The sequence below is a fragment of the Gadus chalcogrammus genome, chromosome 23 (assembly GCF_026213295.1).
Source record: "Gadus chalcogrammus isolate NIFS_2021 chromosome 23, NIFS_Gcha_1.0, whole genome shotgun sequence".
Classification (NCBI taxonomy): Eukaryota; Metazoa; Chordata; class Actinopteri; order Gadiformes; family Gadidae; genus Gadus; species Gadus chalcogrammus.
The window spans coordinates 12,336,741-12,360,953 of record NC_079434.1 but is presented as its reverse complement, the minus strand read 5'-3'; the positions used below and the strand labels follow the sequence as shown (position 1 = coordinate 12,360,953).

The 24,213-nt window shown below is 47.1% G+C and overlaps 1 protein-coding gene across 2 annotated transcripts in view; it reads right to left on the bottom strand.

Annotated features, from left to right (window-relative positions):
* mpp7a (MAGUK p55 scaffold protein 7a) overlaps positions 1-24,213 on the bottom strand; it is a 122,330-nt gene that overhangs the window by 71,241 nt on the left and 26,876 nt on the right. For both annotated transcript variants that reach the window (XM_056584862.1, XM_056584863.1), the window contains exons 3-4: positions 21,668-21,881; positions 9,300-9,418 (exon numbers count right to left, since the gene is read on the bottom strand). In XM_056584862.1, coding sequence (XP_056440837.1) covers positions 9,300-9,418; positions 21,668-21,704 — 156 coding nt within the window. In that variant the 5' untranslated portion in view covers positions 21,705-21,881. The remainder of the gene's footprint in view (positions 1-9,299; positions 9,419-21,667; positions 21,882-24,213) is intronic.

Here is a 24,213-nt window from a genome sequence, read left to right as displayed (position 1 = left end):
TTCACAGCCGAGACACATCTGCCAACAAATTGACATTGATGCAGCGTCTCTGGGGGATCTCTCCTCCGCACATTGAAATGTCAAAGAGGGAATATGCCCCTCTACTAATGAATTACTTTTCTGAGGAAAACTTGGGGCCCTCTGTGGAAACACTGGTGTGTCCTGATGAAAAAGACCAGGTTTTCTTTATCATCTGTCCTTTATATTCATGACAGTGGATGGATACTCCAACGCAATGGATGAGGCAATTCACAGCACAAACCAAAAGCACCGCCACTCACCATCCACCAGTGTGATTACAGGGGGTATCCGATGGGGGATAAAAAAATCGGACCAGTGTCTGAAATGTATCTGTTTACACCGTTCCCCCTCTTTCTCTCTCTCTCTCTCTTGTTGAACTGCTGCTCTTTAAACCCTTACAACCGTTTCAGATTGATTCATCAGAGTGGGACTCCCGTCCATAAATCAACCCCCTGTTAGTGCTCATTGTGGGCCAGGTGACGGGGGTCCACCCAGTGGTTTGAATCTCTGTGTAAAGCCGGCATTACGCGGCCATAAAACACCCTGCATTAGGTGTGTCCCCCGGGGCCGCCGTTTAAAAGCAGGGGCGGAGGGAGGCAGAAGCTCCACTCAGAGAGAGAGAGCGCTAGGGGCCTGTGGGCTGAGATGTAGGCTTTTTATTGAGATGGTGACAGAAAGTCCTTTGAGAACGCGAGAGGCCCGGGAGTGCTACTTGAGAGGCATGGGAACCCAGAACCCGAGGAAGATAAAAGCGGACTATTTGGCTGGAGCACTATGTCTGGGGGAAGAAGAACGAGACAACATTGTTTTAGAGATCTCTTTAAAAAAAAAAAAACTGTTAGGCTTGTTTAGGCTTTTTTTGAGCCACGCTGCAATGGATAAGGTGGGTCGGTGCAGACGTGAGTCCATCTAGGCGGAGTTGGGTTAAGCTGCCCCGATCTATTCCCCTTCTCTCTAGGCTCACACCTTGACCTGGACGGGTGTGATGGACACATTCTCTATTTAACGTCAAAAAGCTGAAATAGTCCATGAGCCGTGGGCCTTAAATAAAGCTTTTCACATACTCTCCCCGGTTCCAGCACAAAGCCAAACATAAAAACAGACCGAGAGCCCGGTTCAAGTTAGTCCATCCGTCTTGAGCCCATCTTCTATTGGCCAGATGAAACGGTGTAGAGAGAGAGGAGCTGCCAGTGGCCGCAGCTTGCAAACATACCACAGCGCCGGTGACATCTGCTTAGGTAGTTGCCTAACCATCTCGTCTTACCGAGCGACTGTGGAATTCTTCGTTTTCTGGATGCCGTGAACAAATTGCATGATTGAAATGCTTTTATTTACAACCCAGGATGCCTTCCAAGTGTCTGTCTGTGACGTGGTGGCACGTTTAAAAGTCATTACGGCATAAAAAATAAAAAACATCGCCTATTCTCTTTCTTTCCGACCTGTGAGGTGGTTGCCGTGTTAAACGGCGGAGCGGAACTTGTACTTAGAAACACAATTAAAAAGTGGAATAAACGTGAGCGTGCCGCAGTCTGGAGGGGCTCAGAGCGCGGCAGAGTACACTGGAGGCTGCTCAGGGACGCTGCCACTAATTAAAGACAGGGGTTCCAGGACTCCACATGCACCGCATTAAATTAAATTAAAGTAAAAATCAGGTCATGGAATCGAGGCCCTTTTTAATATCAGTGAGTGAGGCACACTGAACCCTGGGCTTCAAAGAGAGATGAATGAATGTGAACTTTAAAAAGGAACATTCGAGACATGCTCCACTGGAGAGCTTTTAACTCTTTAACTTTTGTTTGGTTCCAGAAAGACCCTGAAGGCCCAAAATAAAGACAAAAAAGGATGGAATCAGGAATAAGAAACCTGGATTTGCAATTATCCATATTTATAATCTTCGATTCCCTAGCTCTCTCGCACCTGGAAGCCTTTTTCGTTGTAGCATTAAGGTCAAAAGAGTTGCCAATCAACATTTTCCCGCACCTATTGGTCATTTCTTTACAGTTTATACTCCGCCACGTCATATATCACACGACTGAAACGTCTCCAACGCATCACGTAGGTGGTCAACAGACCGTCCCAGTCCTGTCTCCACAGACACAACCCAAGAAGAGTAGCCTGTCTCATAAATTGTAATCCAGATATTACACAGCGACCGACTCCTGGCACAAAACAAGAGGGGGCGTGCGGCGGAGAGAAGCAGGCCTGAAAGATGGAGTGGTGCGATGATGGAGGCTGAAGTCTGGACATCACAGGGCTGGATAGTGTTTCCGCTGTCTGAGGCCCTGCGACGTGGCTCAAGGCCTCTGGTTAACATCCAACGCCCAGGAACCCCTCATGTCAAGACGGGTCGCCATTGACCTTCTTTCCCCCTGCTCCCGTTTCAAGCTCCAGTCACCAGGGTTACACATCCTGCAACAAGCCATTGGTGAATCCCCCGGGGTGCCATTGCTTTGTCTGATCCGGAACGCTTTGTCGAGGGCCCCGGCGGCCCGCTGAACCAGACCGTGTTGGAGGGATCGGAGGGCGACTGCAGACAGACCTGCAGGGTTGCGACTGCAATAGCTGTCAGTCCGGGTGTTTATTCAGGGAGCAGAAGGAGAAACATTGAGGCAGGCTCTCGTTTCACGAGGCCGGTCCGCTTACACCATAGAACCTCATCTTTGGACCTGGCACAAAGGGGCACCGGGGTCCTGGACAGTGTGCGGTGGTTCCTGTCCTGGCTGGGAGATGACAGTGCCATATTCCATCACTCTGCCAAGGGAACAACTGACACGCTCGGCTGAGTCGAGTTACACAGACGGGAACATTACCCGACATAATGGTGTTGGTGACATTACATCTATTGACATCACAAGGGGATAATGTGTTTTAAATGGATCTTGTGATTATTTCTCAGGACGTGGAATACTTTTCCAGGTTCCTGCATGAAAGACCAGACACTGGTCTGCAGTGTATTTTTACTCTTTCACAGTTTTTCCGGACAAAGTTACGTCAAACATTTAAACTAGTGAAGTTAAACACTTAACTAAAGAGAATAATGTTTTTATAGATTCCAGTTGAGGTTCCTGAATGGGTGAGGAGTGTGTGTGTGTGTGTGTGTGTGTGTGTGTGTGTGTGTGTGTGTGTGTGTGTGTGTGTGTGTGTGTGTGTGTGTGTGTGTGTGTGTGTGTGTGTGTGTGTGTGTGTTTGTATGTAGTACTGAATGGAGGGCATAAAGCCAGGACTCATTTCTCGTTTCTCATGACTTATTGGTCAAGACTGATTTGACAAGCATCAAGTTGTAGACAATTGGACACAGAAAACCGGCTGGACAATCTTTCAAATCTGCAGGTGAGCATCAGGCAAGTCCATACGATGTATGGATACGCCGGGGAGCTGTAAATACAGTGTATGGTGCGGCAATGCATTTTGATAAAAAAGATTTTCCATATTTTCCGCTCCACTCCTATGTGCCATATCTTATTAAGATTGGCTTCATATTGTGTCGACCTTCTGGTTTCACTTTGTTATCCATCATTTCTTTTCCTCCCAAAAATACCAAAATGGAAATCGGGGTCAGTGGGAGAGCCCTCAGATAATGGATGTGGAACTGGACGTATCTGGAACACCAGATAGGCTCCTTGATTACCAATACGGACATCTATCTCATGGAATCTGGGTCGTGTGAATCGTTAGGGTCTTGTCTGCTCGTAAGCCCCTCCCCCCCAAACTCGGTACCCCTTCCATGGTCTTGAGGCTTCACGATTGTTCATTTAGTAGCTAGCCAGCCATGCTGTGGTGTCCCCTCCGATGCCTTCTTGACTTATCAAACCCCTTACCCGAGACTTCATCCATCATCCAGCTGTGTAGCTGCTCCACCTCCACTCACAGCAACTTGTTTGTGGATGCAGAGCAGGCCATTCGACTTCAAGCTGTGCTCGGCCATTAAACACTTAAACAAATATTTGGGAGGTAGCCCGAGCTTTGGGAATAAGGCTGCGAGGAGGAGGATTTATCCTCGACGCAGCTGAGACTTTCAAATCGTAAATAACCCGCGGGCTCACGTCAAAAATGAGTTTTTCTAAAGTGAGTAAGTGGCATGCTCAAACATTATATAGCAAACGACTGCACAATCCATAATGACCTCCTGGGTAAAGAAAAGGCTTCTATGCTGAGAAACAAAACGCCACGCTTAATAGACTTACTAGTATAGAAACGCGAAGGGATACAGAGGTCAACGCTCCACAAAGATTGAGGTTCCCTTCAACAAAGCAAGCCGCAGGTGTTTGCTCACCTCCCCTACAAGGGCTCTTGTTCCCCTGGAATAATAAACAGAGCGCTCAGAGGCGGCTAGGTGCTGAACGTGCTAACCACAGACAGTGTGTGCAGATCTCTGAGGTGGTATAGGCTTACAGGCCTTTGCCGGCACCGGAGACGATTAGCGGGGCTGCGTGGCTGTGCGCAGGCTATGGGGTGCACAGCAGAGCGCAGGAGGTTACTGAAGCAGGAAGGCAGGTTTCTAAGAAAATCTTTTCATGAGGTCTCCCTTGGTGCCCGGAGCATCAGGTCGGAGGAGAACTAGTGTGGGGGCGGGGGTGTAGGAGGTTTGAGACCGTGTCAACACTAAACGTGTAAACACGTCTTTCTTTTCCTTCTGGTTCGACCTTTCCTGGTCTGAGGCGGACGTTTTCCACCACTGAAATCAGAGGTCTATGAAAACTGTCTCATGTCTCAACACCATTTCATTTCAACATCTAACCGCTCATACTTTTGAATATTACACAGTGCAGACATGGCCACACGAAGATAAGAGCTACACTTAAGGTGGGGTGCTTGGCTTGTGGTCGCAGCATTTACATCGATAGCATACAACTTAATTAAACTGGTTAAAAAGTGATGAAATGCTAATACACATTTTCATTGGTTACTCTGAAAACTGATGGAGACTTAAAATTATCTTCAAACTCCCAAATATTGACCATTCTGGCAGAGAAAGCCTGATTGTCATCAAAACAATGTCATTTTACTGATTGAAATTCAGCAGATCCATTTCAACAAATCTCTAAGCCCACTAAATGGATGGCCGTTGTAATCCTATGTACCCTTATTGCCAACCTCATATGAAACTACAACACACATTGTCTTTCTTATTATTTTTCTAGTGTGCCACAGTGTGGTAAACTTGTTTTCCAAAAACCCATTAAAGCATAACCCAAAGCAGCCTCATAGCCTTGCTAAGGAGTTTTCAAGACGGACACCGTTATGAAGCGACTCTCTGGGATAGCGTAAATTACAAGCAGCTTAGCTACATACCTATTAGCCTCTAAGTGGACAAAAAAGAAGGGGAAAAGCGTGGTGACCACAAGCGATCGAGCTCTGGGGCCCGTCTGAACGCCTGCTGACAGAAAGTTGGTCCTCAAGGAGTCCCCCACCTGTGTCAGGTGGAAATACAACTTTGTATTATATTTCCTGTGGCTTTCCACCGAGCGGGTCACTTGGCAGCGGAACAGTGAGCGCCGGGGAAATAATAGAAAGCGCACATGAGCGACTCGTTAATTGAGAGGAGGGGGAACTGTCTGTGTCGTTTTAGGCCGGCCTGCGCTGCACGCGTAGGCATTTGCATTTCGTTCCACATTAGGGCCAGACACGGGGCGGCGATGAGAGGTCTACCGGGCCGAGGGCGGCTCCTGAGGCCCCCGGGGCCAACGCCGAGAGACCAATGAAACATTTGCTTCACCTGTGTTACATAATCAGATTAGCGGGGACGTGAGATTGTCTGACGAGTTTTGAGGTGAGCGAAAGAAAGACAGGACGAAAAGTGGTATTTGGTTCGAGACTTTAGGGGAATGTTTTTCTCTTCACCCCCACTCCCGATTCCTCCCCAGATTTTTCCTCTCTTGTCCCCTCGTCCTATGGTCCTTTCCCCTGTAGATAGGCCCGCGCAGCAGCAAGCGATGCTCCGTGATTATTCAGGTGAGCCCTGAGCGTTCCCATATGAGTGAAACGGGCTACCGAGCCTGTCAGATTTGTGTGTGTGTGTGCGTGTTTGTGTGTTTGTGTTGTTATGTGTGTGTGTTGATATGTGTGTGTGTTGATATGTGTGTGTGTTGGTATGTGTGTGTTGGTGTGTGTGTGTGTGTGTGTGTGTGTGTGTGTGTGTGTGTGTGTGTGTGTGTGTGTGGTTATGTTTTTGTGTTGGTATGTGTGTGTGTGTGAGTGTGTTGGTATGTGTGTGTGTTGATATGTGTGTGTGTTGATATGTGTGTGTGTTGATATGTGTGTGTGTTGATATGTGTGTGTGTTGGTATGTGTGTGTTGGTGTGTGTGTTGGTATGTGTGTGTTGGTATATGTGTGTGTGTGTGTGTGTGTGTGTGTGTGTGTGTGTGTGTGTGTGTGTGTGTGTGTGTGTGTGCGTGCGCGTGTGTGTGTGTGTGTGTGTGTGTGGGTCTGTGTTGTTATGTCTTTGTGTTGGTATGTGTGTGTGTGTGTGTGTTGGTATGTGTGTGTGTTGGTATGTGTGTGTGTGCGTGTGCTGGTATGCGTGTGTGTGTGTGTGCGCGTGCGTGTGTGTGTGTGTGGTGGTATGTACTGTGTGTGTGTATTAACCGGCTGCTTAGCCCGTACTGAAGTATCCGTCTGGCTGGCCTTGCGCTATTCTAGAGTGGAATCTGTGGGAGCTGTGTGGCGGGCCGGAGAGGAAGAGGACGATTAAGGCTTTATTAATGGTGTGCCACTGACGTTAGCCATGTTCACCTGGGCGCTGGGTGTCTCGCCGCCGGGCTCAGGCTGAAAGACGAGACGGTTGTTCTGTACTCTGGTGTGCGCCTCACCTCCCCGTGTCTGCCCGTCTCCCTGCCTGGCCCGGCCACTTGACAGGCTGGCTCCCATCTTGGGTAGCGGAAAAAAAAAAGGAGAGGAAACGCACACAATTCTGCCTGTCTGGTGTTGGCTGGCGGGCCTTCTCCACTTAGACCGAGGCACTAACGATAAGAGACGCTAAAAGCAGCTCGGTTTTCCCTTTGACAAAAACGGAGGGGGAAAAAAAGAATGGAAATGGGAAAATGGGTCCAATAAAGAGGCATGTCTTGATGTGTACGAAGAATGAAGTGGTGGCTCTTTAATGTTGCCCTGATGCCTTCTCGTTTCATGGCTCTGAGGGCCTGTCTTTCCCATAATTCTACTTTAATGGAGGGGAGGGGAGTTATGTTCTCTTCCAGTAGCAGGGATCGGGCTGCTTCAGCGTGGCGAATGTGTCTCTTTTTTTATTCTATTGTAACCAGCGCTCACCACAACTTGAAGGCCTTACTTTTTTGAATCCCACCGGTCCATAATTACACTGGAATCCACATTGACACACATATCAAGAGATGTCGTTTGAATTTGGTTCACGGATTTCCCTGTTGAACTAACCGTTGCACGGAAACAAACGCAGGCACACATCGGACACGCGGGACACATCGGGAACGACAGGCATCGACAGTGGCTGAAACTCCTTAATAAGCTGGCAGGACAAGGGCCGACTAGAGACAGAGAAATTACCTCCAGCCCCGTTCCCCACCGGCACGACTGCTATCAAAATAGCATTGGAATGCAGCACACGTCTTGTCACATTTTCTGCCTGATCAAAGTTGTTGTACGGCCCGGTGCGTTTCCCAGAAATCACTTGTTATCCACTTTGTCGACCTTGGTTTCCAGCCAGTTCAATCCTAGTAAACCGAATATTCTGAATTAGTGGAGCCCATTGCAGAATGCATTGTATTAACTTAAAGAGCAAAACCACTTTTTCAGCTGGAATTCCAACAGTCTGAGATTTAATAAACAGGCTTTTTGAGCTTCAATTTTTAGAAAAAGGGGGGGGGGTCTTGTTTTCCCTCATGGTCCCGACCCACGTGTCCGGGAAGCCAAACGTCCTTCAGACATTAAATAAACCGCTTCTCAAACTGAGATTTACCATCCACACACTACGTAGTAGCGTTCTACTAAATGTGTCAGGGAAGCCTTGCCCTCACTCGGGATATGGACATTAACTTAACCGCTGCTCCGACAGAGTTCCACCGTCCATAAACACCATGGCATTAAACTAGTGCCCGAAGAACCTTAACGTTCTCTCAGACGCCACTGTCAACCGCTACCCAGACAGAGCTCCACACGTCCACAAGCCGCAAGCTCAGGTAAATAACATGCGAGCGGTAGGGAGATCTCAACCTCTCCTCCACTTATATATCAAGCGTGTTAAATATCACCCTAATATAACTAATACGACATACTAATATTACATTGTGTACACAGTGCAGAGCCCATGTTTGGTAAAGGGCTCTGCAGATGGGCTGTAATCACAGCTGGTTTGAAGGCCAGGTGAAGTGTGGGGCCCTCCCATTCGTGCAGCCCTGCGAGATGTGTGGAAACATAACGCCACCTTCATTAACAACATTCTATCGGCCCCACATGCGCGTCGTGTTTTCTTTGGGGCCGACGTGAACAGGAGCCTGAACCGGCAGCGGCCCTGCCCATCATTATCTGGTCTCATAAAGCTCTTATTCTGTGGCCATCCATAACAAGTCAGGCAGCCAATGAAAGCCTTCTGGTTTCCTCGGGGCCCGACCTCCGGGGTTCAGTTCTTGCGTCTGAGGTATGTTGTGATTCAGATGATTTTACATGCTTGTTCGTGTCTTCCATGACCCCGGGTCCTGAACCAACAAATAAGCCAACATATCTTAAACCAGAGGAAACAAGGAACCTCCAAAAAAATGGATGTCCATTTCCTGTACTATAATGGGGCCAATAGGAACGAAGGGGTTAGTGACTGGGAGGTAAATGTAATGTAATGTGTGTAAATTGTGTGCCAGAGCAGAATGCAATCATTCAAAGTACCTTCTCTGTTCAGGAATGGATCAGACAAAGGACAGAATATAAAGCCTCACACTTGCGGCCCACTGTTTCAGAGCCAACAGCTCATCCTGACTGCGCTATTGTCATTGGACGTCCTCTCGTTAATAGTAGCTATCTCGTTTTAACAGGCAGGGAACCAAACACTTTGAGTAGGTGGCATATTTCACAGCAGTAGTAGGCAATCAAATTTGTAAAGTGCCAACAGAAAAGGCAAAATGAGTCACAATGAAAAAACTTTTTTATTTGTTTGTAAGACAAACAAACTTGTGTGTGTGTGTTTGTCGGCTTCATGATACACAATTTATCAGAAAATTGAAAATGAAAAAAAAAGCAGCGGGGAAAGAAAAGGTCAAAAATATCCAACATAGTATAACTAATCACCAAATGCATTAACTACAATGATGTTTACCTTGACCAGAGAGTGCAGACTCTTCTCCCCAAACATCTCCAGGAGAAAGGTGTTGTCTTCCGGCCTGCTGACATAGGGGTTGAGCTGGGAGGGCAGTGCTGCTAGCAGCTCATACAGACCTGGAGGGGACGAGAGAACACATGCATGGATTTAACACGCAGACTAGCATAGACTGAGAAAACACGCATAGGTACAGACAAAACTCGAAGACAAACCCCTGAGCTGCATGTTAAACATTGTTCGGGAATTATTTTGCATGTCTCTCTCGCTCTCAAACTGTTACCATATGAAATGGAGAACACACATGCAACCCAAGGGTGCAATAAGCCACGTCCCTTAACAGCCTCTACTTCCTGGTTTTGTCACGTATTTGGACATGCATCTTCATAGCTTATGCCAAAGTTAGCTTTGATATCCATCCTCAAGCCAGATCCCAACATTTATTATTGATTTCCTTTACAACTCCTATGGCACAATAAGTAGTTATATATGGAATCAATAAGTGGGGTTGAAATTCAGGTTTCCAATTGTTTTTTTGGATGTTGGGGATTTGTAGCGGTCCAAATGTGAAGGAAACTTCACTGTTCAATAATGACCAGAAGAATGCAATACTGAGCTGAACCTCAGATTTAGAGTTCACAGGTCTGGTTAACATTACCAATATTGAGATACTTCTTTTCCAAGACAATGTGTCCCAGATATCGTACCATATTGTAAAATAAGGCTAATAAGGCCTAAAAATAAAACAAAAATTGGAGGACCAAACATGGTTTGAAGACACCAACAGAGAACCCTCATCCAAGTGGCATCCAGGAAACCCTGCAGAAAGTATCTATGACTGTTCCATCCCCTCCTCCCCACACCCTCAACCCTAAAAGAAATGTCCAAGGGAGTTGATGGTTTCAAGATAAACCGAATGGGAGTTGGAGAACTCTGTGGAACCGGTGAGTGACCAACGTTCCTCTCCAAGTGCAACAGATTCCCGGGGAGCAGTAGCAGGCTCTAGCCAGTTGTTGCCTTGCTTCTTGGCCTTCTGGCCTGGCACTGATCCACTGAAGCGTGAGGGTAGATTAAAGACCCACAGGGTGCAGTTGAGCTAGGTCTCATGCATTAGGAAAATCCCTCCTCCCCTCATGTCACTGCACAGTGACTTTCTCCTCCTCCTCGGATGCTAAACCATGAAACCCAATCAGATAGAAGATAAAATGACTTTTGAGGTTAACCTGATCGCATGGACAAAAACAAGTCAAATCATCGAAACGTCAAAACAAACTTGAGCCACTTGGATACTTCTTTTATAAGTTATTTCAACAAAATAAATAGTCTCAGATTGCAAGTGTGTACACAACACAGTAGCACGAAACAAAGAAGATCTGAAATAAGCTCACATCTGAAAATGATTGATTGAGCTTGTGGTTGACGTGTGCCAGCTGGCTGATTGAGTGACTGAACGGCTCTCTGGATGGGTTGCAGTCACTGTGCACTGGCAGCAACAGCTTGCGGCCGGATAGGAGGCCCCGATTATGGCCTGACTAGCCAGGGTGCACTTTGTGGAGCTCGTCCTGCTGCTGGAGATTCAGAGATACATTGAGAGTGTCTCTCTATACATTTAGAGAGACATTGTGGACATGACTGATAACACACTATTATGTGCCTCCTAACTCTGGTTCCTAATTAGAGATGGTACTGGTGATAGGGATTTCGTTCCACAGTGAAGCACAATATTGAATTGTGCTTCAAGCACAATATTGTATTGTGTTTCACGGTAACTAATGTTTTGCATGAGAGAAGGCAGATGTATGAATGCATAAGTGGGCCATTGAAAGTGAGCGACATCCAGTGATGAAGGAACATATGCATGACATATGCATGACATATGCATGACATATGCCGGAATAATCACCCACTCAATAAACTACTTGGCTTTAACTAAGTCTGATTCATCCATACGTCCTCATGTGTAGGTGATCACCTTGTCAAATGACCAACGGCATTGGAAACAAATCAGTTGTGGCAGCGATAGATTGAAAAACAAGCTTCCGCAGCTCCAGGGCTTGCAGGTCAGTGTGTCAGGGCGAACCTAGTGACCCACAGGAAAACTAACTCAAGACAACGGAACGAAGTGCGACGGGAGCCAAGAACTAAACATGGTTCTTGCTAAGCTGAAATTAAATCTAAGATTGTACCTCAGGACAGGCGGTGGGGCAGGGAATAAGGAGGGAGAGAGTGAGAGAGCAAAGAGAGCAAAACAAAAACACAGAACCCATAATGGCTGGGAAGCTGCGATGTACTTCCAGTAGTGTCCACGTCGGAACTTGTGATGCAGACAACAAACCGGGGGAAGAGAGAGAGAGAGAGAGAGAGAGAGAGAGAGAGAGAGAGAGAGAGAGAGAGAGAGAGAGAGAGAGAGAGAGAGAGAGAGAGAGAGAGAGAGAGAGAGAGAGAGAGAGAGAGACTTGGCGGAAGAGTGGGTGAGCCCACGAGTCCACTCCAGACTCTTTCACTTGGTCACTGCAGGTCTGGTCTGGCTCTCCTGGGTTTGTATTGGCTCGGCCGCTCTGTTAGCTCTCGTGAGGCGGGGCGTGTACGACCAAGGATCTGGAACGTCGATGAAACAGACCACGAGTTCTGTTGTGGCCACGGCCCTCGATCAGGGCCAGGCCAGACTCCAACGGCCCCGAGTCCAGAGGGAGGCCGTGCCTCAGATGTCCCTAAGATGTCCGGTGAGGCCACGCAAGGGTTTCCCGTACGGGGAAAGTGACCACACCAACTGCCAAACAGCACTTCCCCTCTCACGCCCACACCTCCACAGTGGTTAAGATATTTTGCTTTTGACTCCTTCATCGGAGACCAAAATGTCTCCTGTCATTTAGTCGCATTAAACATTATACACACTAGTGACATGGGGTCAGTGAACTGCGGAGGACTTTGTTTCCTGGAGCAGAGCAGAAATTAGGAGGGGACAGGAGCTAATCTAGAAGACGCATGGAGGTCACAGGGATGTAAAATATGACCCAACAGCCATTACACGTTGAACTTCCTGGAACTGTTTACTCGTGCACCGCGCCTTGGAAGACTGCTAGCTGAGACTGCTGGGAGAGAAATATATCGCAGAGTCCATCATTTTGGGGAAAAGGTGAGCTTGTTTTTTCAAGCACACACAGAAAAGACAGAGCGTACGTCTGGTGAAAATGAACTTGTCCTTCTGAATGCAATGGAGGAAATGAACTCGGGGGCCTAGTTTGGTTTCCTCTCCCTAAACTCCCCTGTGCCTGTTTCCCCTCCCAGGTGTCCAATGAGTTATTAACCCTCCCCTGTATATCTATCAGCGATTTATTAAGCGCAAAACACATGTGAGGCTCATAGGATTTGGGGGGCAAGGGGGTGGGAATTAGGACAACATTCGGGAGCCCTTCCTAGCAGGTCAGTAATTCAAACACTGCTATGCGAACACGTTTCGTGGCCGTCTGCGGTGAAATAATGGGGGCTTACGGAGGCGAGGCAGCAGGCAGAAGCAGCTGCAGTTTGTGTACACTAATCCACTCAGGGTCTGATTTACCTCTTTATTCTCCAACCTCAGGGACGGGGAGAGGAGAAAAGGAGGCCTGTCGCATCGTGAGGAAGAGTACCAAGGGAAAGAACAGTACCGAGATGTGAAGCGGCTGCGAGGGTTCGGATGTACACGTGTGGCAATCAATCAATTGTCACAAACGTCTAGGAAGAAAAAGTCAAAGACGGAGTGAGAGACACCTTTGTAAATAATGGAGATTGATGGTCATCCTCGACGGCGGCCTGAAAAAACTATTAGAGAACTGATGACTCCCCCACTTATGTCAACACTTTTATTGTTGTTGCATGGGGAGACAACCTACACAAGAGGTGGGCGGCGGTTCTGTTGGAGACCGGATCTGGAGGGGGATCTGGACTGGACCAGACAGTCGGGGGAAGGCTAGGGTTCCTCAGCGACCCCATTACACAGCGGCGTCTGTATCACTTCCCCGGGTGTTCTTACTACCTGCACTGCCGTCTCACATTAAACCGTCTTGGTGACTATCATGCTACAGTCTCAGACCTCTGAAAGGTTCCCTCCTCATGAGGAGGCTCATGATTGATTTCATTGATTTCATGCAGTGTCTACAAAAGCATAAAGGTCACGCGGCGGTAAAAGGATAACAGGCGGGTCACGTTTCTTTGCGAGTTAAGCACCAGCACCACTGTTGTGACATACTGTACCGGGCATAAAATTAATCAGAATTACATGTTGAGAAAAGCCCTGTGATCCGTTAGCATAACTTACAATGAGTCCACCAGGGATGTGCAGTGGCGGCGCACTGTGTAAGACCAGGGAAAAGTGTAATATAGAAGACTTGGCAGAGGGGTCTAACAGCAGGGGTCTGCGCTACATTGAAACCACCAAGCCGCCCATTACCAGCAGCAGAAACCCAACCACTTCTGCACATTAAAAGAGAGGTCAGGGGACAAAGCCCTTCATTATCAGCCTCAATGATATTTCAATGCCTTGCTTCCTGAATCCCTGCCCTTGGCAAGATGTTAGGCAGGGCTTTTCAGCATGGAAAAACGACAAATGACAAAAATGAGAGCGGTTATGAAAAGGATCCTCAAGTCATTGTCAAGATTGACATGGGGAGTGTAGCAAAATCCAGATGATTAAAACGCAGAACCTGAAAGCCATTGAATGCTTTTGCATGAACAAAAACAAAAGCTTGTACTTTCAGTTTTATTGAACACTGCTTTGCAGCTCCCTTGTCCATGCACTACGCTCCCTCACACACCTTTAGCCTCTTACAGGGCTGTCAGCACCTTGGAAAACAAAGCAACGATGCACGTGTTGAAATAACGTCATTAAAGTTTTATTTTCGGAGGCTCCTTTGGCCGCCTGAGGAGATGCTTTGTTTTGCAGTTCTGTCCAACTTCACATTGTGAACCGTTTAGACAAATGTGTTCCGCACCAGTAGAACCCAAAGCATCAGATACAGATAAAGGCAGCACAAAGGACAAGGGAAAATGTTTTACTGTTAACGTCAAGTGTTCCCTTTATGCGGTATAGAGGAGAAGAAGAATGGCATCGGGTCAAATTGAGGGAAGGTGACGTGACGAACATGTGTTGATGAAAGTGGTAATGAGAGAGAAAAAAAACATACACATGTGCTCTGGCAGACGGAGAACGTTTAATGTGAGCAAGGTCTATACTTGTGAACGCTAGTGGCTTCTCTATGCCATTAGAGATCGTCCTGGATGCTACACACGTTCTTTCCTTCCATTGAAAGATCTAGATGAAAGATCTACTCCTTTTCTCCTGCTCAGCATGGCTAGGGTGTGGATGCTTTGAGGCATTTCTGAGAAGTAAAGACGCCTTAGCAATACTCCCAGATCTCAATGACTTGCCACCTCCTCTTGCTTTGGCAATGGACCAGCAGTGGCAGTTCCGGATCATGCCGCAACAACTCTGCTGAGCATGTCCTGTCCAGATTATACCGGCTAATTGAACAGCCTCATCTGAACCACCTGAAAGGGTTTCATTTGGATGATGCACACTAATAACAGCAATTCACTATGCGTGTTTCCTCCATATATCTGCATGCACCATTTGGCCCCCCCATAGCTCTCTGACCTACTCTCCCTCTATCAACCCCCTCCGGGCCCTCAGATCCTCCTCAGCCGTTCTCCTCTTCACCCACACATCAAAACGCCGCAGCCCTGGCGATAGAGCCTTCTCCAGGGCAGCTCCCAGGCTCTGGAACACCCTCCCCCAACATATCCGTGACTCCGAGTCCCTCACCATCTTCAAGTCCCACCTCAAGACCCATCTCTTCTCCTCCGCCTACCCTTAGATCACCCACCAACCCAAGCCCCATCAACTTTATATTTCCTTTTGTTTGTTTATTGTTGTGCTCCTATGTAAAGCGCTTTGAGTACGAGAAAAGCGCTATATACATTTAAATTATAATTATTATTATTATATATCTCATACATCTTCTCTTGCACCCGAAGTGCAAGTGGCTTGATTCAACAACCCCTGCCTGTGAAGGTCAAACTGTAGGCAAGGTCTGTGCGGCCGTTTTAAACCTCTTTCCAGTGCAAAAGAGCATACCCTGTACTGGTCAGTCCTAGATTTAGCCACTTATTAGGGATATTAAACAGGAGTTCTAAATTCCTCATAAACAAAAGTCCTTGTCCTGGTCTCTAGCCTTCCCATTCAGTTACTTGTTTTTTTGCGTTGTCGTCTTTGCTCTTGATTTTTGTCAGAGCAATGTGGAAACTTCGGTCCTGATGTAACTGGAAACAGGGCCCTCATCCAGAGGCAACAAACCCTTGTGTTTTGGTATCGTATCCCCGCGGCGGAGCTCCGGCCAGGGACAACGGCAGAACGGCTGGAACATGGCTGACTGATCCCAGGGGCTCCCAGCGCGAGTGCTGACACCAGGACCCTCACCCCCGCCCATGGCGTGCCTTGATCTACCAATAGACTAACTCACTCACTCACTCACTCAGTCGTTACCCTGGTGGAATCAAGGCCCGTGGACGTGGAGGGTGGCCAAACTATCTGCATTTCTTGCGCGTTTGGACGGAAAACTTGCAGCGCAAACGCCAGACAAGCACAATGTTATGAAGAAGTATGCATTGTGGTTCCGTTATTGGGGACTTTGAGTGTGGAGTGCTTAATATCAGAACAATGTGTATCGCTGTGTCCACTTTCGCTCACACATGCGCTGTCTCTGTTACGACGAGAACCTTCCAGAGCAAGGCAGCACCGCTTGCTATGTCTCTCATATACACGGAGTATCTGGTAAAAGGGTTGTCCCGTTCAAAAGAAATCCCACTTTTATGTGTGCCTCGTCTGCCTGCCTCCTCCACATCTGCATGCAGCGGCGTTAGCCTTATCTTTTAATGCTGTGAGGGGACCGTAAACCTTGATAGCACAGGCAGGTACGGCTTGGAATAACACAGTAAACGTTAAAAGGTTTCATAGAAAGCGGCAGTGTCTTTGGAAGAGGCCGCTTGGATGGTTGCTCTGCGCCTGAGCATTTGTATGTAAGTGTGTGTGTGTGTGTGTGTGTGTGTGTGTGTGTGTGTGTGTGTGTGTGTGTGGTTAGAGGGTTCTGTAAGGCCAGGCCCTGGGCGACAAAAAGTTTATTTTTTTGTGGCTGTCATACTTAAGTGGATAATAATCCTACCCTGCAACACCAGGGCTTCCTTTAGGGTGCAAAGTGAATCCTGCACTGAATAAAAGGTACGGCAGAAGGATTCAGTTGATTGTTGCAGTTGTAATCCCAAAGACAAACATGTCTTCAACATGGTGATGAGATGAGATGAGATGGAGATGGTTAGAAGGTTGTTTTTTTCCAGCAATTTGTTTTTCTTAAGTCCCTTGCACATATTTTTGTGGTTTCATGTACCAAAATGGATTGATGTCTTTTTTTCATTTTCATGTCTCTGTTTCTAACCATTGGAGCATAACTGTGTTTATTTGGGTTATTTTATGATGAAGTGGGTTTTCCCAAACAAACGCAAATGAATTAGCATTTGTTCTGATTGGTCAGAAATTATTATTATTAAGAGAAAACCTAAGGCAGAGTTCCCATATTATCAGAAGCATATTTTTTATAATTGCATTTTTCTTCCTTAAGTATGAGAGACATCTGCATGATTTGAAATACCAAAAGGTAATCCACTTTTTCATTTTTATTTTCCAGCATGTCTCAGTCCCTTAGCTTCAAACCAGGTGATTTTATTAAAGTGGCTTTAAGGCATATGCATATCATATCACTTATGATCTGGTTGATCAAGATTTTTGGCCCACAACAGCTTTTTGACATTTTTACAACGTCAAACTTAAATCTTACACCAGAACTGCTCCACCTGTGACTTTGATATCTCAAACTTACTCAAAGTCCCGAATGGCTCATAGAAAGCCGCGGTTTTGCAATAGTATCTTAGGTAGAGACATTTATTTCTCAGAAAAGAAAAAATACTTTTACAATGTCTAACCAGCACATCTAACAGTCCGACAAACAAAAAGAGGAAGGGAAAATCCTGCTCGGGACAATATGGAACCTTTCAGCAGAGACGTCAACGTCAATACCATCGGGTCTTAATCGGCCGTACGAACCCCCTTCTGAGCACGGCCCTGAAAATAAAACACGCGAGAGAGGGCCTACGCTACGCTCTCCGCCAGGGACGTCCGCTAACTACTAAACCAGGGGAGGAAATGGGGCTATCAGGTGCAAACACACCCACACTCGGCTCACAGCTAGAGCACACACCCACACTCGCTCCGGGACACTCCCGGACTCGCCGAAACGACCTCTGCAGTCTCATAAGCCAGATGCGTTCGGGGTTCTCTCGTGAGACGAGGTAACCGGGGCAGGAGAGCTGGGTCGGGACAGCTCCGGCGGGACGTGTTGTTCTGTCTGTCTGCCACGCCTGACGGGCCGATCGCTGCCGTGTGTGTGTGTGTGTGTGTGTGTGTGTGTGTGTGTGTGTGTGTGTGTGTGTGTGTGTGTGTGTGTGTGTGTGTGTGTGTGTGTGTGTGTGAGAGAGGAGACTCTGGACGAGCAGCCGTCTGGGCGGGAGCGACTTGGGAGTTCAGAGGATCTGTCGCTTCGGGTGATGACGGGAGAGGAAGTGGCGGTGATTCACTACGATACCTTGAAGATTGGTTGAAATTAAATGTGTGTTTTGAATAAAACAACACTGTGTTTGTTCGGCAGGTTAAAGCCTCCGTCTGCCTGTCTGTCTGTCTGTCTTTGGACAGGCTAAGGCACTAGCTTAGGGGGGTAGAGCGGCTCGACTTGTAATCATAAATTTGCTAGTTTAATCCCCTGGCGACTGTAGATGTGTCTCTTCCTGAGCAAGACACCTGACCCTAACTGCTCCCGACGAGCTGGCTGGTGCCTTGTGTGGTTGACACCACCGTCGGTGTGTGAATGTGTGCATGAATGGTTGCAAGTCGCTTTAACAAACGCCCCCAAATATAAAAATATAAACATGCAACATCCTTGGACAAAGACCTTCTCCTACAGCAGCAGCACACCGCATCATCAAGCGCGATAGCTCTGATTTAGAAAACTGCACAGAGATCTGGAAGTCACACCAAAAGAGCTTTACATGAAAGGGACCGCAGGAACCAGCCTTCTGGAAACCAAGCAGTCGGTCGGCTGCCCCCTGCCATCCCTACCGTCACGCTAGCTTTCCAACATTTTATTGTTTTACAGGTTTATTTTCTCACTATTTGGTTTCATTTATTTTGAATCTTAATTCACATTGTTTATTTGGGCAATTCAAACGGGAGAGAAAGCAACAGCCAGGAATAAAATATATGAGAGAGAGAGAGAGAGAGAGAGACTATGAGCGGTCCATCCATCTGCCACTTGTATTTTCTCTCCAAACACTTTCATAATGAGCATTATAGGAGCTACACACACACTCACCACATATGAAGATGAAGTGTCATGCTCTGGCCTTTAATAGAGGGAATATTTCCCCATTATTAGTCCCTGACCTGTAGCACCAGTTGTTTGATCAGCACATTTGGACAGTGTCCCTGTGTGTCCATGTGTTGTGTGTGTGTCCGTGCGTGTACATGCTTTAGGGATTGTTAGGGTGTGTGTGTCTGTGTGTCTATGTGTGCAAGTGTTAGATGTAAGTGTGCGTGCGTTACCGTGTGAAAGTGTGTGTGTGCGTGTGCATGCGTTACCGTGGTTGTCCTTGTGTGTGTGCGAGAGTGTGCACAGGCCACAGGGTAGTGTTTTCAGAGCCAAAGTGGGTGGGAATCCCGCGGTTTCGTTTGCTCCCGCTGAGCTCCCTAGAGGCCCCTGCTGGCGGCCCATCAGGCCCCGCTGATAGGGGCATAAATGTGTCAGTCACCTGCCGCCCGCCTCCCCTCCAGCCCAACACCTGGTCCTCGACCGCGCCACGCCGCTGAGCGCTCGTGAAGGCCTCTATGCAAATGACTCCACTCAAGCTCCAAGTCTTGTTCACATGTTGAGGGGAATCAGAGATGGGGGTTCTGATTTAACTGAGGAGAATTAATGGCTTGTTAACCTGAAGGCGTGTGCAAGATGCCGGACATATTTGGTAGAACTTTGGTTAGAGTTGAGGGGAAAGTTTGTCAGGCTGGCAGGAGGTACCTTGATATCCCTGTGGCTAAAAAAATAATAAGAAAGAAAATGGGTGATATATTGGCAACTAACTATCTATCGAGGCAATATCCATTGTTGAGTTCATTTTATAAATGTTCACTCTGTTCGTACTTTTTAGGAGTATTATCTTTCAATAAAGACAATGCAATTAGGTCAGAAATCAATACAGCGTTTGGCTATAATTACAATGAATGTTTTGGTATTTTTTGTATTTGTTAATTTGCCTTGGTCTGCTGGTGTTGGTCTTTGTCTTGTCCTGAAGTGGACTTGGAACTGATGCGTCTCCACTCCATCTTTAGTACTGACCCAGGTGTTACAATGAATGTCAACCTGACAATTGTGAGCAGACCTAGGCCTGCAGAAGCTACGGCCTACACAGCAAACATCCATGTGTTGCCGTCAATGGCTGTTGCATTCTGTGGTTGAGACTCAAGCGTTAGACTGTACGCTCACACACGCAAACACACACACACACACACACACACACACACACACACACACACACACACACACACACACACACACACACACACACACACACACACACACACACACACACACACACACACACACACACACACACACACACACACACACATAGCCCGACGCTGAAGATGTGCTGAAGGAATTAGGCCGTTACATGTTTTGTTTGGAAACCAGAATCCCAGACCAGTAATTGCCTGAAATGACTTCTAATCGTAATTGATGGTCTGGCTTTCTACTCTTGTCTGTTCCCCATTTCAAAACAGGGAGATGCATAGGACAAAAAATATATATATATATATAATCATGATAATAATAATAATGATAACATGAAAAAAATAAAAAGCTGTCTGGACGCCCTGATGTGCACAGACTTTATATCCATCAGAGAGTGCGAGTTCAGGTCTGCCCCCAGTTGACCCCTTAATACATACACACACACACACACACACACATCTGTTTGTTCCCATGGTTGACGAATTGTAAAAAGGGCCCGTGTGTGTGATGACGTAACGGGCCATTAAAGTTGACTAGAGAGGAGGACAATGTTCGTGATGGGGGAGGTCGTGACCCCCTGGCTGTCCTCGCCTGGATGACAGGCCTGACATCACACCATTATCCAGACACTCTCCTTGTAGTGCACGCACACACACACACACACACACACACACACACACACACACACACACACACACACACACACACACACACACACACACACACACACACACACACACACACACACACACACACACCCAGACCCACACACACCTCATCACACGTGGGGGGGGGTTCTGGTTCGGGGAGGTGGAGTACGGGGTGATAGGGCGTAAAAAGTAAGGTCTGAACCCCCAGACGATATTCTTTGAACTGAACACCGACCTGGTGTTTTTATTTAGCGGTAAATTTGCCCACGATGCTGTGTTAGCTATTTTGAACGGGAGAAAAGGGATTGTGTGGCAGTTGGTGTACTCAGATTAAAGGGAGCTCTGATCTACCGGCACATCAAACCCAAGACAGACTGCAGTCAATACTCACTTACTCGTGCGGAAAGGAATGTGTGTGTGGTGCGTGTGCTAAGCGTTTGTATGCGTATTCATGCATGTGTTTTCATTGTGTGAATAGGACGAGACCCATGCAAAACATGGTCAATTGTTATTGGAAGAGTTTGCAATGCCAGCGGAGTGAGTGTGAATATGTGTGTGTGTGTATGTGTGTGTGTGCATGTGTGCGTTTCTCCATCTCTAGTGTGGAGAGAGAATTTTCAGCACAGTTCTCCTGTATTTACCCAGATCTAAAAGGAGCTGTGGAAGGTTAGTGGCACCACATCCATTCCAAAGGGGCGTACGACTGTCCTAAAGATCACTCAGGAGGGCCGTTACGCACACCCAATTAGCGAGCGAGCGAGCGAGAGAGAGAATGTCTTACACATACTCATTACTTGATCTTACGTCTTACTCATGTCATGTATGTTCGCTCATACATGCGTGACCTCAAGATAAATATTGACCTTTTTTCGTTGAATGGTTAAAAGAAACACGAACACAATCATCTTCCTGATTGGTATCAATCCTCGCCGGCATCAACGGAGAGCGTTCATTTCAGCGCCCCCCGGTCGCCCCGTCCATGAACTCCTAGCATTCACCACCCACTAACGAGTGACTCCCCCTACTTAAAGGGTATTTTCGATGTTCTCATTTGTTTTTGTTGTTTTTTTCTTACCTGGCTCCGGGCCTGACGAGGTGGACAGGGCAGGCATGGCTCCTGGGGGGGCCCTCGCTGGCCTCCTCCTGGTCTCGGTCCGACAGCGGCGTCAGCGGTAGCTAGCGCGTGGCTCGTCACCAGGGAGCGGGGGGGAGGGGGGTGGGGGAGAAGCGGAGGGGGACGTAGGGGTCGCTATGCGCGGGGCCGGCCCTCGGCCTTATGCCATGGAGCCCTGTGGAGAAAGCAGAGGGCAGAGAGGTGGCGTGAGCGGGAGAAGGGCCACACGCATCAGAGCACACACTGGAGACTCTGTGTGAGTGTGTGGGTGGGATCGTGTTATTGGGGGGGAGGCCCAATTACACGATATTCTCTTTACTGTAGCGGTGTGTTGTAAACACGGTGTATGTTTGGCTTTTTCAAAAGTCAATACGCCTAAGATAGCACATTTCTAAGAGCAAATGTTGGTTCAATGAAGGCCTGGAAAATATAACACAATACAGAACTTATGAAGACACGTCTTAAAACTGGTCACAGTATCCTTTCTTCTTGACAGCTTTGAATTGGAACGTATTCCTGCTTCTTATTCCCGGAATGTATTTTTGCACATCGGTGGAGCAGATTTAAATGTCAAAAGTGAACTGGCTGTATTGGTTGTTTTTCACCTTTCTCGCCAATCATTTATGATGGTTTATTTCTTGTCCATTACCACTTTGAAACATAAACCGGTGAGAAGGTTTCGTACTATCTAAAATAATAGATATGAAGTGAACAAGAAGTATGTAGCAAAGTGCTGCTCACTTAAACCATTTTGGAGACACCTTAATTCGGGTAAATAAATCTTTCTTTGCGCCGAACTCGCTAACTTGTATTGTGTGACATTTATGATCCAAAAGGGACACAGTCCATTTTTTCTTCATGTATTCATCACAAAATTGGTATCTGAACAAACGGCTTTGAAGACAAACGAGTCTGGTATTGGCACCCAACATGAGGGAAAACTTCTTACCTCCTCCTCCCCCCCCGAAACAAAACCTGGCCCATCTCAGAGCCCATTTCCAAGTCACACAGCCATCATACCAGCAGACAAATTCAAGATGAAACTTTGGAGACGATGACAAATGCGTCGTCTCAGACACCGAGTTGCGCTCTACACATGTTTTTGTTTTGTAATTTGGTCGGAACTTGATGGAGTTTAGCAGCCGAATCCGTCTGCAAATGACGTGGTTAATCTTAACCCGAATGTCACCTCATATTTCATTTTGGCTTGAGCAGACTTTCTTTTTTGTCCATCGAGGACCCAAAGAAATAACCATACTTAACAGTTCATCTGCCGCTCAGAAAATGAACGACTTAAATTGAACTCGGTCCAGCTATGTAGACTCCGGAGTTAAAGCTTTGAAAATATTTGTCCCAGGGCGAAGTCTACACCACAACTCATTAGGGCCGATAATAAAACTTAATCAAGCTGGTCCGATGCAATCCATCAAATCAATAGTTCAACCTCTCTCTGCTTCTGCACAGCTAAATAGCATAAATTCAACGGGGAGAGTAATTATGCGCCCAAATTCTCTCCCGTTTTAAGTGTATTGTGTCCTGTGTCAACGATTTACTGCTGTTCACTTCTTACATATATTTGCTTAACCTTTATACAGTTATACTCGTTCATACATTATGTTCATTGCCATGTGTAAAGACAAGCCTGAATTATATTTCTGTAGTACTAATTCCTTGCAGGCCTGTAGTTGTGGGCGAATGCCAGGAACAGGGAGAGCACATATGTAGTCTGTACACACTGTGTTTGTTTGAGTGTCCATATGTGTGAGCGCTGACAGCAGACTTGGTGAGCGACCCTGGGTGTTTACAACCAAACACCTCTCAACTTCACATCCAAATCTGGTTCTGTACGTGTACACAACACACACACACGTGCAAGCACACCCACCCCCCCCCCCCCCACACACACACACACACAGACTCTCTCTCTTAATCTGTCGAGCAAAGATGTGAGAGCAAATGAACAAGCCGTGCTGTGAGCGATGTGCGGCAGAGTGACCCATTGACATGCAGAGCTATCCAAACCCTTAAAGTCAGGTTGAAACGCAGGGTCAGTGAAACTCAAAACAACATACAGGACAGCGATGGGAAAGAGCAGCGGCTTGGCAAGCCCACCCAGGTGTAACAGAAAATCAACCTAGTGTTGATATGATATGTCCCCTGTGATATACAACACATATGAGATAAACACACAATCATGCAGGATTAATGCCTCATCTAATGAACACATTAAAAGCGTTGGTATGCAACTGTGTAAGGGAATGAGACACACAGACACAATACAAAAAAAACACACACACACCGTTAGAGAGCCAGCCCACACACACCAGATCCCGTCTGGAGTGTGTGCGTGTGTGTGTGTGTGTGTGTCTCCGAGGGAATTATGTCCATGGTACTGCAGGCCAACTATTGCAGGTGTTGCTACCGTTATGCAGCAATCAGAGCTGTGTGTGTGTGTGTGTGTGTGTGTGCGCACGTGTGATTCTGTCACAAGGGGACATTTGCAGCTA